This window comes from Herpailurus yagouaroundi, unplaced genomic scaffold (assembly GCF_014898765.1).
Source record: "Herpailurus yagouaroundi ecotype Mexico unplaced genomic scaffold, PumYag 355, whole genome shotgun sequence".
NCBI lineage: Eukaryota > Metazoa > Chordata > Mammalia > Carnivora > Felidae > Herpailurus > Herpailurus yagouaroundi.
In genome coordinates, this window is record NW_024412572.1 from 143,018 (window position 1) to 159,739 (window position 16,722).

The window sequence follows — 16,722 nt, forward strand, 5'->3', positions numbered from 1 at the left end:
GGAGTGCACCGGCCTCCTTGGTTTGTCCTTGAATAAGTCAATGAGATTGTGCGCCCCTTAGGAGCCAAGCCATGGGGGCCCAAGTGGAATCATTATCATTACATCCTTAACCAAGTGGGATCACTACCATCACATTCAGAATCAAGAGACACGCCCCTCCAACCCAGAGCCAAAGGTAAGAGATCATAAGGAGATGGGAGTTTGTTTCCACCACTTCCTTCTGTGAACAGTACATCTAGATTAACCTGACTCTTTGCCCTTTTCAAGTCAGTTACCGAATGCACACCTGGGGGGGGGGGGGGGGCGTTAGGGAAGGATTAGAAACTACTGTTTCTTGCCCTTAATTCTTCTAATTAACTCATGGGCTAACGCAAACTACCAGAAAAAGAATATCTTAATTTTTATTTTTTATTTGTCCATTTATTTATTTAATATTCACTGGTACAAGCACTATTTTAGGTGTGTGGGATACAATGGTGGATGAGATACAGTCCATTGCCCCCCCTCCCCCCAAAAAAGACTATGAAAGAGAAAGACAAGAGATTACAACTCGGTGTCATTGACAGTACAGACTGATGGTCCCCTTCAGTATTCCCTCCTACATCTTTTTTTTATTATTAAATATAATTTATTGTCAAATTGGTTTCCATACAACACCCAGTGCTCGTCCCAACGGGTGCCCTCCTCAATGCCCATCACCCACCTTCCCCTCTCCCCCCACACCCTCTGTCAACCCTCAGTTTGTTCTCAGTACTTAAGCGTCTCTTATGGTTTGCCTCCCTCCCTCTCTGTAACTTTCCCCCCTCCCCGCCCCCCGGCCCCTCCCCCATGGTTCTCTGTTAAGTCTCTCAGGATCTACATATGAGTGAAAACATATGGTGTCTGTCTTTCTCTGCCTGACTTATTTCACTTAGCATAATACCCACCAGTTCCATCCGCGTTGCTACAAATGGCAAGATTTCATTCTTTCTCACGGCCAACTAGTATTCCGTCGTGTATATAAACCACATCTTTATCCATTCGTCAGCTGATGGACATTTAGGCTCTTTCCATAATTTGGCTATTGTTGAGAGTGCTGCTATAAACATTGGGGTACAAGTGCCCCTATGCATCAGCCCTCCTATATCCCTTGGGTAAATTCCTGCATCTTTAAACAGCACCTTCTCTCCTCATCTATGTCCAAACCATACTTAAGAGAAATAATAAAGTTTTTCTTTATTTTTGAGGCATTCGTGCCTAATTTGGGAGTCAAGCACATAAACTGCTTCTGTAAATTTTCCTCTATCAGACTGACCATGATTGTGAAATTAGCATGCAGATCATGCACTCACAATATGGAAAAATATGCTCATACATTGGTTTATTCATCCACACGTACGCATACCCAGAACAATGAAATTCAGCCAAGGCCAAGTCTCTAAGTGGTAGAGAGCTGAGAAGCAGAAAGCATCACCCTGTTTTTATCCACTTTCTACGTGTCACTATTGGCAGTATTCTTTAGAATAAAGCTTTATTTGCAAAGGGCCATTGTTAGGAGAAAAACATATTATCAGGGATAAGTAACATGCCAGCCTATTAGCACACATCAAAACTCTGTAATACATTAGCAATAGTATATATTTGCATGGATATCGTCGGACCAGTTCAGACCATAACACAGAAAAGGTACATTTTTGACAGAGATGGTGGGAATGGGGGTGAAGAAGGCAGCATCAGTCACTACTGTGAGAAGTACAAAAACAATATTTTCTTTCACAAATTTTCCTAGATCTGATCTTTAAATTGTTAATATCTAACTGTTCTCAAAGAGAGTCCGGCAATAAACCATCAGTCCCAGGGAAATCGCATTAATCTTACATCTAATGCCATGTTCTAGAAGCTTCGGCTTTCACTAAATATACACTCATGACTATCCCAGCACCCAGAGGCTGGCTCCCCCTTTTTAGGGAGCCATATGACAGATCCACCCATCAAAGTCTGACCTTCTTACAGACCCACCGTAAAAGAGCCTCACAGCTAGAGCCTAGGAAACCACTTTTGCTGAAGGTACCACACTTCTGTATCAAGCTGTTTGAAATAATCCTGTAAGAAATCAGAAAAGCCAATCAATTAAGGTAACATGAGAGTAAAGGACTAGCAAGACATAAGGGATGAAAACTGAGCAAGTTCTTTCTCCCTATTCAGTTCCCACTTTTCTCGACTCCCAAAACAGCAGAATAAAAATTGTTCATTAGCCTCCCTTTAAACTATCATCTCTGATATGCGCCTGGGTGACTCAGTCGGTTAAGTGCCCCACTTCAGCTCAGGTCATGATCTCGCCATTGGTGGGTTCGAGCCCCGCGCCGGGCTCTGTGCTGACAGCTCAGAGCCTGGAGCCTGCTTCAGATTCTGTGTCTGCCTCTCTCTCTGCCCCTCCCCTGCTCGCGCCCTGTCTCTCTCTCTCTCTCTCTCAAAAATAATAAACATTAAACAAAAATGTTTTAATAAAAAAATTAAAAAATAAATAAAATGTCAACCTTTTTTTTTTTTTGCTCTTATCCACTGTTCATTTCCTTCCTTGTTCCCTATTTCCTTTCCTTACCCTTTCCTCTCCTCTTCCTCTCTTATCCTTGATCTATTTCCCTAGTCACATAATTTTTCTTCCCCTTTTCTCTTTTTCTTTCATTGTCTTGAACCCCCTTACCTTGAAAAGTTTAGGGTTGACCCATCTTCCCATCTCCAGCCAGAATTGTTCCTCAGACCAATCCAGTAAAAGTCCTCTTTGAGGAGAGGTTGAAGCAGGCTCTGAGAGAGAGATTCAAGGTGATGGAAAAAGATAAGAAAACGCAGAACACCAAAGAGGAGATTCAGTGTCATGATCAAACAATTATTCCTTATACACCCTCTCATTACATTATGGACTGAATATTTATTGCTCTCAAAATCCGTATGTCAAAGCTCTAACCTCCAACATGATGGCACCTGGGGGTGGGGCCTTTGGAAGGTAATTAGGTTCAGATGAGGTCACGGGGCCCTCACTACTGATGCAATTAGCGTCCTTGTAAGAAGAGGCCAGAGTTCAGTCTCTCTCCACGAGGAGAGGCCACAATGAGAGGGCAGTTGTCTGCATGTCAGAAAGAAGGTTCTCACCAGAAACCAAACCCGTCAACACCTTGATCTTGGACTTCCCAGCCTCCAGAACTGTGAGACGTAAATGCCTGTGGTTTAAACCACCCAGTGATACTCTGGTTAGCAGTTCAAGCTGCTTAAGACCACCACCTACTCCTAACAACTAATCTCTCTTTTAAATTCTAATTCTAGGGGCACCTAGATTCAGCTCTTGATTCAGCTCAGGTGTGATCTCACGGTTCATGGGATCGAGCCCCGCATCAGGCTCTGCACTCAGTGCACAGTCCTTCTCCCTGTTTCTGTGCCCCTCCCCTGCTTGTGCCCTCTCTCTTTCTCTCTCAAATAAATAAATATATAAATATTTAAAAAATTTGATAAGCCCTTAATTCTAGAGATGTGTTGCAAAGTGGAGCATTTCCTAGAATTAAACTTTATGTCTGTACTTGCATTCTTATAACATGAAAGATAATATTGGTATTCGTGTAATGAATATACTTTACAATAAATAAACAACACCTCGGCTTTGCAAACTGCTCTTGTTACAGAGGTTTGTCTTGTGATGCTGAATTTTCAACGTGACGTTAATGTTGACAAGTATTATGTTTCTTCAGGAGCAGGAAGGACAAAAGTGTAAGTCTGACCAACGTAGCTGTAAGACCAACCTACTGACAGGAAAGTTACCTATAAAATAAGAAGCTCAAGAGTTGTGTATGTTTCAGAGTACGAATGAACATGCAAAGGTATTCATATGTGTCTTAACAGATACCAAAGCGTCTGGGTTACAAGCGGTGGGCAAGTACAAATGTGTGCAGTAGCATCTGGGGACATCGATAACTGATATCTCTGTGTGTCCAGAAAGTATTGCATGTATAGTGAGATGATTACCTGGCATCCTCTCTATACTTCTTTTTTTTTTAAACATTGATTTATTTATTTAGGGGAGACTGGCGCAGAGAGAAAGGGGGAGACAGAGAATCTGAAGCAGGCTCTGAGCTGTCAGCACACAGCCAGATGCGGGGCCTGAACCCACAAACCATGAGATCATGACCTGAGCCAAAGTCAGACACCCAACTGACCGAGCCACCCAGGTGCCCCTCTATACTCTACTTCTTATTCTTAATCCTTGAGGTCACTACAAATCCTCGGTGAAAGAAAATGCAAAACTAATAAGAAGGCTTCAGATGAGACCTCCCTTCTATTTTGTTCCCAGGAATCTTGTGTTTTAGTGGTTTTGTTGGGTTACTTGGTTGGTTTGGTTTTTCTGAGTTAGAGTTTGACCTGATAGATGTTAAAGAAAAAGGCCGTATAACTTGTTCCCGTGATCACGTATTTCCTGACTGATCATTTGTCTCAAGCCTCCTTCCTCCTTCCTATTGTAGGAAGGTTTGAGATAACCTGCCATCGGCAGCCCATCAACAGATCACATCATATTCTCAAATTCAGTGGACGTGCTTTGATCCCTCACCTCACTCTGTAAACCTCTCCCCTTTGGAAGTACAGAAACTCAAAACATGAGCAGTGACAGATGTTATTCCACAGTAATTTAGTGCTAGAATTTGGACCAGAACCCAAGGTCTTGCCCTGGTACCCAAGGCCTTGGCATGACCTCTACTAAGATAATCCATCTCTCTGCAACTCATGTCTCTCTTTAAACTGTGCTTTCTCGGGGCGCCTGGGTGGCACAGTCGGTTAAGCGTCCGACTTCAGCCAGGTCACGATCTCGCGGTCCGTGAGTTTGAGCCCCGCGTCCGGCTCTGGGCTGATGGCTCAGAGCCTGGAGCCTGTTTCTGATTCTGTGTCTCCCTCTCTCTCTGCCCCTCCCCCGTTCATGCTCTGTCTCTCTCTGTCCCAAAAATAAATAAACGTTGAAAAAAAAATTTTTTTTTAAATAAATAAATAAATGAACTGTGCTTTCTCAGGGCACCTGGGTGGCTCAGTTGCTTAAACAGCCAACTCCTATTTCGGCTCAGCTCATGATCTCACAGTGCATGGGATCAAGCCCTGCACCAGGCTCCACGTTGATAGCACAGAACCTGCTTCACATTCTCTCTCTCTCTCTCCCTCTCTCTCACTGCCCCTCCCCTGCTCACACACATGCACTCTCTCTCTCCAAATAAATAAATAAACTTAACATAACATAAACTGTGCTTGGCTGGCTCAGTTGGTAGAGCATGCGACTCTTGACCTCAGGGTTGTAAATTTGAGCTCCGTGTTGGGTTTAGAAATTACTTTAAAAAAATAAAATAAAATAAAATGTGCTTTCTCTAGCCCTGAAAAAACCATGAGACTCCTAGGATGTGCCAAGAAACATGTACATTCAGCATGCTAGGCAACTGGACATTCTCTTTGATAAAATAGGCCAAGAAGACCGCTTAAGCTTATATTATAACATTAGATCCCAGTATGATTTACTTTCTTGGGATCCCAATGTTGTACAGAACGAGCTGATGTATGAATAAGAATGTTTATTAAAGCTAATATATCATGTTTGTTTCTCATGATACATAAAGGCAGATATCCTAACACCTGGGCTTATTTATATATATATATATATTTTTTCAACTTTTATTTACTTTTGGGACAGAGAGAGACAGAGCATGAACGGGGGAGGGGCAGAGAGAGAGGGAGACACAGAATCGGAAACAGGCTCCAGGCTCTGAGCCATCAGCCCAGAGCCCGACGCGGGGCTCGAACTCACGGACCGCGATATCGTGACCTGGCTGAAGTCGGACGCTTAACCGACTGCGCCACCCAGGCGCCCCCACCTGGGCTTATTTATAAGCCCATCTTGGGGAAGACCCAAGATGGCAGAGTACTCCTGGATTTCCTTCAGGCAATCTGAAAAACCTCCCCTAGATATCTTTGAAACGAAATCAAAGAAAATTACATTCTGCTTCAGGTTTCAGGAAAAAAAAACAACACATTTTTAAACTTCTTAATTTTCCTCCAAATTAGATATATAAATTTTTTTCATTTAAATGTATCAATAATTTCTAATCACAGCTGAATTCGATGAATGCTTTTTAAAGAAAATATGCTTTCTTTATCCAACAACTACGAAGACACCAGTTTCTACTAAGGAATTTCAACTCTGTGATTCTTACTATACTGCTAGATGTCCCATTTTGATGTCCTTGTTTTTATTCGAAGATGGTTGCTAAGGAGTAAAAATTCAAGGACTCTGCTCTTAACTGGGTCTGGATTAGCCCCCTTTACTTACTTGGAGACTATCACTGGCACAAATAAAGAGTTTCTCTTCTAAAAGCAAAGAGAAGCATAAGGTTCCTTTGCATTCCCAGTAAAAACATTAAAAGAGATGGTCTATAACAAATCACTATAGCCTGGGTGGCTTAACCAATGGGCATTTAATTCCCACAACTCTGGAGGCTGGGAAGTCCAAGATCAAGGTGTTGGCAAATCTGGCATCTGGTGAGGGCCTGCTTCCTGATTTGCAGATGGGCATCTTCTAGTTGTAGGCTCACATGGCAGAGAGCAGAGAGACAAGATCTCTCAATGTTCCTTCTACAAGGGCACTTATCCCATCATGAGGGCCCTACCGTCATGATCTAATTGTCTCCCAAAGGCTACATCTTCAAATATCTCCACGTTGAAGATTAGTATTTCAATGTATGAATTTTTGAGAGACACAAACATGCCGTCCATCACAGACAGAACGAGGCCATCGTGCTATTTCCCGCTTCCGAATAACTTCTAATTTCTCTTCATTGGATTTCGATCTTAGTTTCCACTGAAGAAACATGGTGGTGGGAGTAGCTTCTAGATGAAGCGCTTGAAAAATCTGTAAAAGTTGTTTCTCAACACTTCCTTCCCAAATAATCCATCTCCTGTGATCACTTTTTTCTCTCGGGGCAGAGTATCCTGAAGACAATTATGTCCTATATTCATACGGTACTTTAAGGTTTACAAAATACCTCTGCATTCATTCGTAATTCACTTGCAAGGTTCAACATGCAGTGCGGCATTTAGGAAAACAAAACAAAAACAATACACTACCGCCAGCTTTGTCCCTGCTCTCTGAAGATGAAAACTTTGCTTAATCTGCCTGAGTTGGAGTTTCCTTAAGAGGATTTAGTTCAGGTATTCGCAAGGATTTTTTCCAGTTATAAAATAAAGCCCCGAAAGATACACCAGAATTATCCTGTTCTTCTAACCAGAAGGGTAAAAAAGTTCACATGGGTGAACGGGCTGACCCAACGCTCCTTACTGAACACGCGTCCAAGTTTTCTCTCCTAGTGCTAAACTTCCGCGTTATAGGAGGCACTCCCCTTCTAGTAATAAATAAGATCACATTGTGCCCCTGATTCATGCTCTCTGATGATTTCCTCTTTCACATAGAATAAAACCTAAAATCTTCACTATGCATTACAAGGTTTTACACGATCTAGATCCTGCCAAGCATTTATTCAATTACTAGCTTCCAGCCGCCTGAAGCTTTTTTCTATTCTTTTAACATGCCAAGGTCATTTTTACTTTAGGGTCTTTATGTAGCTTTTCCCTCTGCCTGGAATACCCTTTCCTTAGATTTTTACATGGCTGTCATTCAGGCCTAGGTCTCAGCTCAAATGCTACCTCCTTGGGGAGGCCTTCCTTAGTTGGCCAATCTAAAGTAGTACCTACATTCACTATCACACGGTTTCATTTTCTTCAAGGCATATATCACCAAATTTATTTGTTATCTGTCTTTCCTCCAAAAGTAAGCACTACAATAGCAAGAATTTTTATTGATTACTACTCTATCCCTGCTACAATATTCAAAAGATATTGGAACTGCCCATTGACAGAGGAATGAATTAACAAAACGTGGTATATCCATGTCATTGAACACCATAACACCATTTGGCCAGAAAAGGAATGAAATTCTGCCACATGCCACAGCCTGAAAGGACCTTGAAAGCATGCTAAGTGAAATAAGCCAGATATGAAAGGACATAATGGGCAAAGAACAAAAAGAACAGTGGTTCCCAGCGGTTGGGGGGTAGGGGATGGGGGGAGAGGGAACGGGGAGTTATTGTTTAATGGGTACAGAGTTTTAGTTTGGGACGATGAAAAAGTTCTGGAGATGCACAGTGGTGACGGTTGCACAACAATGTGAAGGTACTTAATGCCACTTAATTGTACATTTGAAAATGGTTAAAATGGTTAATTTTACGTTAAGCATATTTTACCACAATTTTGTAAAATGTTAAAAAAAAAAAAAAACAAAGATAGCGAGAGATATCTTAACTGTCTACCACACCTACACTTTTGGTATGAAGGTCACAACTGCTGCTCAATCTGTTTATGAAGGAAGGGTGACAAAAAAAATACAGACGTTACGAGACTATCGGCATCTCCAGAGCAAAACAGTTCTCCTACCATCGACCCTGTGTTTCCAGCCATTTCTTTGAGTCTTCAAACATATTTCATATCTCCTGGTAAGGAACATATTCAATTCAACAAGTCACAACTTACTTTGTGATACATACTTGTTGAAATTTCATGTCTTGGGAGGCAGAAGAGAAAAATAAAAGTTATTGTGATGCTGAGCTTTATTTTGAGTGACAAGGAGAATTCGTTAAAGAATTGGAAAAGAAAAAAAAAAAAACTAAAATTAAGTGACTCCTACTACGGTAAAGAAACTTCCACACAGATTTTCTCATTTAATATCGTAACAGTTCTGGAATGTTTTTCCTCTTTGTCCCTGAGGCAACTGAGAGTCAAAGAGGTTAAGGAAACTTCACACAGCTAGCAAGCAATGTAGTAAAAACGAACTCAAGACTGTCTGAAAAAAAACCTATTAAAAAAACTATAAAAAAAAAACTTTCCGGGGGCGCCTGGGTGGCTCAGTCGGTAAGCGCCCAACTTCAGCTCAGGTCATGATCTCACGGTTCGTGAGTTCTAGCCTCACATCGGGCTCTGTGCTGACAGCTCGGAGCCTGGAGCCTGCTTCGGATTCTGTGTCTCCCTCTCTCTCTGCTCCTCCCCCACTCACACTCTGTCTCTCTCTCAAAAATAAATAAACATTAAAAAAAATTTTTTTTAAACTTTCTGTTACCTGATTCTACTTTAAAATAGGAGGGAGAGTGCCCATGATATCATAGTGTTTGTACCGCAGTATCCAAAGAAGGAAATCTTGAGAATATTTAGATGCAAACCCTAAACATAAGAGAAGCTAGTATTAAAAGTTCGGGAGGAAGACAGACAATCTCAAAGTCACAAACCCTGAGAGGGCAGATGGTTAAAGCTGAATGAGAGGTTGTTAAAAGAATAGAGTCTGATGATATAATCCCAAATGATGGTAATGAGGGAGAAAGGTATTACAGGGTGAGGGGCGTCAGGATAGATTTAAAGAAACCAAAGTATTCCCACCGGGTACTCTCTAGTCAAAATATATTTTAAAATAACACACCAACAACCATAAGAAACAAATGCTAACATCCTAAAAACGGAGCCTAGTGAAAAAAAATCAAGAATTTGGATGTATCTAAAGATCTAAAGAGCAATTCAAAGAGCAAGAAAAAGAACAAAGAGGAAGGGGCGCCTGGGTGGCGCAGTCGGTTAAGCTTCCGACTTCAGCCAGGTCACGATCTCGCGGTCCGTGAGTTCGAGCCCCGCGTCGGGCTCTGGGCTGATGGCTCAGAGCCTGGAGCCTGTTTCCGATTCTGTGTCTCCCTCTCTCTCTGCCCCTCCCCCGTTCATGCTCTGTCTCTCTCTGTCCCAAAAATAAATAAATAAATAAAAAAAAGTTGAAAAAAAAAGAAAAAAAAAAAAGAACAAAGAGGAAGTGTCATAATGTAAACGGAAAACCGAATTAACAGAGCAATTCCATTTCCATTTTGTTATTACTTTCTCAAAAATAAAATGTTTAAGTGCAAGATAGAAAAAAGAGATAATAAGTGAGCATCTCACTACTTTAAATATATTTAAGGGGCCCCTGGGTGGCTCAGTTGGTTAAGTGGCCGACTTCAGCTCAGGTCATGCATGATTCACGGGTCATGAGTTCAAGCCCTGCATTGGGCTCTCTGCTATCAGCCCAGGGCCCGCTTCAGATCTTCTGTCCGCCCCCCCCCCACCTCTGCCCCTCCCCTGCTTATGCTCACTCTCTCTCTCTCTCAAAAACAAACATTAAAAATGTTTCAAATAAAAAAATAATAAAAATTTAAAAAATATATTTCAATCCTAAGAGTCATGTATTGTACGTTCTGGATTTCAAATTCAAATACTTTTCTGAATGTGAATAGAAAAGGCACAGAATGGGGCACCTGGGTGGCTCAGTTGGTTAAACATCTGACTTCGACTCAGATCGTGATCGCACGGTTTGTGGGTTGGAGCCCCGCGTCCAGCTCTGTGCTGACAGCTCAGAGCCTGGAGCCTGTTTCAGATTCTGTGTCTCCCTCTCTCTCTCTCTGCCCCTCCCCTGCTCCTGCTCTCTCTCTCTCAAAACTAAATAAACATTTTAAAAAAAAAAGAAAGAAAAAGAAAAGGCACAGAAGACAATTAATAGGAAGAGTCATCTCATTCTTCACACACAGGATGGATCCGAAAGCCATCCAATACGATAATCCCATAAGTGACTTCAAAAGGTTGGCTGACGTGGAGGTTAAAATCCGACTCTGAAAAAAACGGTGTAGGTCTGCCAGATTTGTAGCCTTCTACTTGTTCACTAACTGTTATTCATCAAGTACGCACTCATCAGTAAATGGAGATGTTGAACTTGACCTCGTAGGATGGGCTATGAAGCTTGAGAATAATATACACAAAATATCTGGCACTTGGCAAAGCCTCAGTATATGTTAGTTTCTTCTTCTTCTTCTTCTTCTTATTATTATTATTATTATTATTATTCACTTTGCTGTAACTGATCTAAGACAGAAGGGCAAGCCAGATTCTGGTTCTATAGAATCTGACAACAGCTGGGGCCAAGAAAAAGAGACCCGAGAATCAAGCAAGGTTCCACAGGAATGTCAGAAGCGAAACTTCCCGGTGATTGCTACTAAATCTGCTAGGGGCCTTCTACCCTCTCTAGCGCGGACCTGAAACAAGGGGCCTTAAGAGAAAATAAGCCAGTTTTGGAAAGGTAGCCCATCTAACTCTGCTCAGCTCACTCAACAGCAGAGGCAGGATTCAAGGAAAGTAAAGACAGACAAAAATCCCTCTCATACCCCCTCTATTCCTTCGGGGGAGCACAGAGAAATAGAAATATCCCGAAGCCCCAGATATTCCGTGCCTTCGCCCTTTTCCTCCTCGGCTCGCATTACCACAGTGTCTCGTTTATAATAGCTGCCATATCACACTTCTCGGTGGCAGGGTCTCGCATTATGACTCACTACTCTATTTACCAGTCTCTGCCCTGCAATGTTGCAAGCTCTCTGCTCACTTCTGCTATTGACTTTAGTCAGCTCGAGTCCTCCGCTGCAGCTATATCACGGTGAGAACAGCGGTTGCTGCAAGAGGCCCAGAAAGCAAGGCTATTATTATCAGATGCCATAAAATCTCCTGTATCTCACGAATAGACCCCGGTGCATTCTGCCACGTGGTTTGGCAAAGGCATACAAGAAAGGGAAGTCACAGAGCGGGACTGATTTGGAGTTAGAGTCCACGCAGAATTTCAGAGGAATGACAGCATTCCTCACTTGACGGAAAACAAGGAATCTAGATGCTTCCGTCTTTTCTCAAAATAGGAAAGTAGAAAAATGTAGGGACTATATGTTCTCTTCAACAGCGTCAGAATGATTACCTCCCTGAATTTCCCTAAAGAATGTTTTCGTTTTTGTTTTTTAACTTGAAGTATAGTTGACACCCGATGTGACATTAGCTTCAGATGTACAGCACGGTGATCGGACAGCTCTACGTGGTACGTGATGCTACCAAAGTAGTTAGCGTGTGTCACCACACAACGTTATTTCCACAGGTATAGCTCAATTCTGAACAAACTGTTCTCTGGGACTTGATTCTACCCAAAAGAGAATACGTAAAACGATTACCACCACACAAAACTCAGGGGCGCTGGGGTGGCTCAGTCGGTTAAGCACCCGACTTCGGCCCAGGTCACGACCTCGTGGTACGTGGGTTCGAGTCCTGCGTCAGGCTTTCAAGTTACCTCAGGATGTCAACTCCCTCTATTACCTGGAGCTGCTCTAGGATTAACAATGAGCTCTCCTCCCGGAGACTCCTGGGTGGACAGAAAGGATCTGAGAGTCCAGTAGGAAGTGGAGGTTAGCCCAGCTTAGCCCTGCAAGGAGGTTAAGATCCCCGCCCCACCCCCCTCTCCTTTCTTCTTTCCCAGCTTTCTGGAACTGCTTCCTCCCCAAGCCCTCCCCGTCATTCCCAACCGTCTCCTAGCCTGGAACTTACTGGATTCCGATGAATGAAGGGAAATTCATGAAAAAGGCATGTAAGCCCTTGCCACTGTCTCTTTGTCCCCCATCATCTCTCTCCCCCACTCCCTTCGAAATTCCACCAGCTCCTGCATAGGACTCTGATGCCTCCTGGGTGCTGGACCCATCTGTTTCTGGATCTAATGCGTTCTTTTCCTTCGACCTGTATTTCAGGCCTAATTCCTGTCTGTAATACTCACCATCCTTCCTCCTCCAACACACACACCTGAGTCTGCAAACATCTAGGCGTCCACACCTGAGGGTTGCTGGGTCAGGGAGAGAAAGGGTAAGGAATACGAAGGAAAAGGAGGGAGGCAGGGGGAGAGGAGGAGGAAGGAAGGAATAGAAAGAGGAGAGGGCAGGAGAGAGAAAGAGAAGAATGGTCCTTCTGTTCCTCAAAAGAGGAGACATGATACACTGGAGCAGCACTCATCGACAACAACAAAAAAACCCTACATTTGCTAAGTGTTTTCATTTACCATTTCCTGGTTGCCTGTAAGCATAAGGAGATGGGAGTCTTCAGCTAAGCAGAAGTCCAGACTAGAATCCCAGTTGTTTTTCTCCACTGAGAAGTAGTAACAGTGGTCGCCATACCTCACCCAGAAGTCTGGGCAACTAGGACAACTGGCATGAGTGGAACCTGGAAAGGAAGAGGACCTGGTTCACATCTTTATAGACCACTTGGCCCCGGGGATGACATGGGAGATAAATAGAATATGGCGGCCCCACTGTCTTCCCTGCCCCACCGTCTTTCAGACTAAGGTTTAGAGAAACACATGCCTCACATGCATGGCCTCAAACTACAAACCTCGCAATGCCCAACTCCATCACTACTCCTGTCCGTTCCACGACAGAGGCATGGGACTATGGCTAAAGAAGCAGGTAGGGAAACACATACAACCTGGCTGAGGACCGTGGACAGAGTACCTTACTTGCGCTAGAGGTCTTTATGCCCTCATGCCATACACACACCGTATAAAATAACGATGCATCCACATTATCTGTACCAGTGCCTGTCTACGTAGGTTCAGTGCACACATGGTGTAGCTGCATAATATACATGGCTGAAATCAGGCAGAATCTTCCAGAATGCCCAACCTCAACCTGATACCCCAGGTTGAGTCAAAAGAAAAGGACAGAAGCTAGAAAAGGCAAGCTTACCTAGAGTGAAAGATAGAGGTTTTCTCTTTTAGCACCAACGCAAATATTTGGCACAAATCTCCAGTGATCTATCGTCACTGGATATCAGACAAAAGACTTCTACTTCAGCAAAATAATTTATCAAAAAAAATGTTTCCAACAGAGATGGATATCAAGATGCGAAAGTGAAAAGTGAACGCAATTCTCTTCACAGGACTCTTAAAAATTGTTTTGACTTTTTTAATGTGTATTTATTCTTGAGAGAGAGCAGGGGAGGGACAGAGAGAGAGGGAGACACAGAAGCTGAAGCAGGCTCCGGGCTCTGTGTTCGAACCATGAGATCACGACCTGAGCCGAAGTCAGATGCTTAACCAGACTGAGCGACCCAGGCGCCCCTCACAGGACTCTTTTTTTTTTTTTCTTTTTAATTTTTTTTTTCAACATTTATTTATTTTTGGGACAGAGAGAGACAGAGCATGAACGGGGGAGGGGCAGAGAGAGAGGGAGACACAGAATCGGAAACAGGCTCCAGGCTCCGAGCCATCAGCCCAGAGCCTGACGCGGGGCTCGAACTCCCGGACCGCGAGATCGTGACCTGGCTGAAGTCGGACGCTTAACCGACTGCGCCACCCAGGCGCCCCTCACAGGACTCTTTTAAATACAGAACACTCTCACCCCTTTAAAATGGTTCGATTACATTTTAACCATTTAACCATTTAACCATTTAACCCTGTGAAAATGAAAGGGAACTGAGCAAGCTTTCAAGGTAATTTCAGCCAAGATTCCATAATTCTATGGATTTTCTACTTCCACGTAAGGCATTTGTATAAACTCTGCAGAGGCACAATTCCACAGTAGGCAAGTATGAGCCATTATGTCAAATGAGCACATGTGTGGATATATAATTGCTTAGTAGGTTACATATCTAGTGTAGATTTGGGGAGTTAAAAGTAGGGAAGGCAATACTTTTCAATGTCAGCATTAGACAACTTTTCTGTGGCTTAGCATGGGACCCATATAGGGTTCTGGGGATCAAGCTATAGATCCCCAGCACCTTATAGATTTGTGCTTTTTCTGCACAACTGTGGCATTTCCCAGCCTGAATGAGAAAATTCCCAACTTCCCTTGGAGTCTCTTTCTGTCAAAAGACTTGGGTCTGAGGTAGGGGTCCTAGGGATGAACTCTTAGAGTCCTAATGAATAAAGTCTGTATATAACAATCGTCTGTCACTAACGATCATCTCGATAACATAACCTAAGTCAAAACCCTGCACTGTGAAACAGTAAACCCAGGGCTTTCTGGATCAGCACAGTTAATGACCTAGAAGAATTAAATCTAGAAAATTCCATTTTAGAAAATGTGAAAGCACTCTAATTGGAAAAAAAAAATCAGAATATATTTAATTAAATTTTGATGGATATATTATGTCAAAAGTCAAGCACAATTAATACAAAATTAATACCCAAATGATATAATTATGATTTGATTCTCATAAATATGGCAGTAGGTAGGAAAGTGTTTATGATATAATATAAAATTAAGAAAGCAATATACGAAATTACAAGCATATAACGATCAGAACTACACCCAGACCTACTTTAAAAAAAGAAAAAAGGTGGGGAAGATTTTAGAGGACTTGACAGAAGTTCTGTTAAAAGAATAAACATTTACATAAATGCTTGTAGTCAAAGACTAGGGGACTGTACCCAGGAAATGTTGTTTATACAAGTGGTGATTTATTTTGTTGGCATTACTTTGCATTTTTCAAAATTTCCGCTATGTTATGTTGCTTTTATAACACAAAATAAGTCAAATAGGGGGACCTGGCTGGTTCAACTTGAAGAGCACGGAGACCCCTGACGTCAGGGTCGTTGAGTTCAAGCCCCGTGTCGAGTGTAGCAATAACTTAAATCAATAAACTTTTTAAGCAGTAGGTAAAATAAAAGATGTTCACTTAAAGTTAGTACTCACCTTGGCACAGAATCCACGGGACAATCAGCAAACACATAAGAAGGGCGTTCAGAAGTCCCAAAGCTATCGCCACACGGCGCGAGAGAGGGGACCTGGGAGAAGACACTGCAAGCACAGAACCCAAAACAAAATCCTGAGTTACAATAAAGGTTGAAGGAAAAGGCCAAGGAAGGATATCTGAAGTCTTGAACAAATCTGGCCTAGTTTCTTTGCTGGATATCAGGGACTTGCTCTAAAGTCTAGAGTAACAACCCACATCTTTATCAAACAACATACTACATTTGTTAAGTTAAGAATGCTTTCTTCTTGGGGTGCCTGGGTGGCTCAGTCGGTTAAGCATCCAACTTCCGCCAAGGTCATGATCTTACAGTCTGAGTTCAAGCCCCGCATCAGGCTCTGTGCTGACAGCTCAGAGCCTGGAGCCTGCTTAGGATTCTGTCTCCCTCTCTCTCCATCCCTCCCCTGTTCGTGCTCTCTGTCTCTGTCTCTCTCTGTCTCTCTCTCTCAAAATGAATAAACATTAAAAAAAAAAAAAAAGAATACTTTCTTCTTGGGCACCTGGGTGGCTCAGTTGGTTGAGCGTCCAACTCTTGATTTCAGCTCAGGTCACGATCTCACCGTTCTTGGGTTCAAGCCCCCAGTTGGGCTCTGTGCTGACAGCAAAGAGCCTACATAGGATTCTCTCTCTCTCCCTCTCTCTCTCTCTCTGCCCCTCCCCTCTCTTCTCTCTCAGAATAAATAACTAAACTTTAAAAAAAGAATATTTTTTTCTTTCGAAATTGTGGCTTACATAGTCTCATGCTTTAGCAGTGAAAATATTAATTGGTACAACCACTTTGAAGGGCAACTTGGCAATGTCTACAAAAATTGCAAAGGCATTTATCCTTTGGTCCAGCAAATTCTCTCGGAGGATATTTTCCCACAGATCCTCACCCATGTGCAAAATGTCGTATTTATAAGGCAGTTCATGGCAATAGTATTTGCAGAAGAAAACAACTAAATTCAATCTAAAGGGCTACCAATAAAAGACCGGTCAAATACATTTTCTTTTTTAAAATTTTTTTTTTCAACTTTTATTTATTTTTAGGACAGAGAGAGACAGAGCATGAACGGGGGAGGGGCAGAG

At 42.6% G+C, this 16,722-nt stretch overlaps 1 protein-coding gene across 10 annotated transcripts in view; it reads right to left on the bottom strand.

The window, feature by feature from the left end:
• Positions 1-1,335: 1,335 nt before the first annotated feature.
• KLRG1 (killer cell lectin like receptor G1) overlaps positions 1,336-16,722 on the bottom strand; it is a 35,355-nt gene continuing 19,968 nt past the window's right edge. For all 10 annotated transcript variants that reach the window (XM_040462696.1, XM_040462694.1, XM_040462698.1 and 7 more), the window contains 4 exons: positions 15,597-15,701; positions 12,965-13,125; positions 2,684-2,784; positions 1,336-2,082 (listed from right to left, as the gene is read on the bottom strand). In XM_040462696.1, the coding sequence (XP_040318630.1) occupies positions 1,971-2,082; positions 2,684-2,784; positions 12,965-13,125; positions 15,597-15,633 (411 nt within the window). In that variant the 5' untranslated portion in view covers positions 15,634-15,701 and the 3' untranslated portion in view covers positions 1,336-1,970. The remainder of the gene's footprint in view (positions 2,083-2,683; positions 2,785-12,964; positions 13,126-15,596; positions 15,702-16,722) is intronic.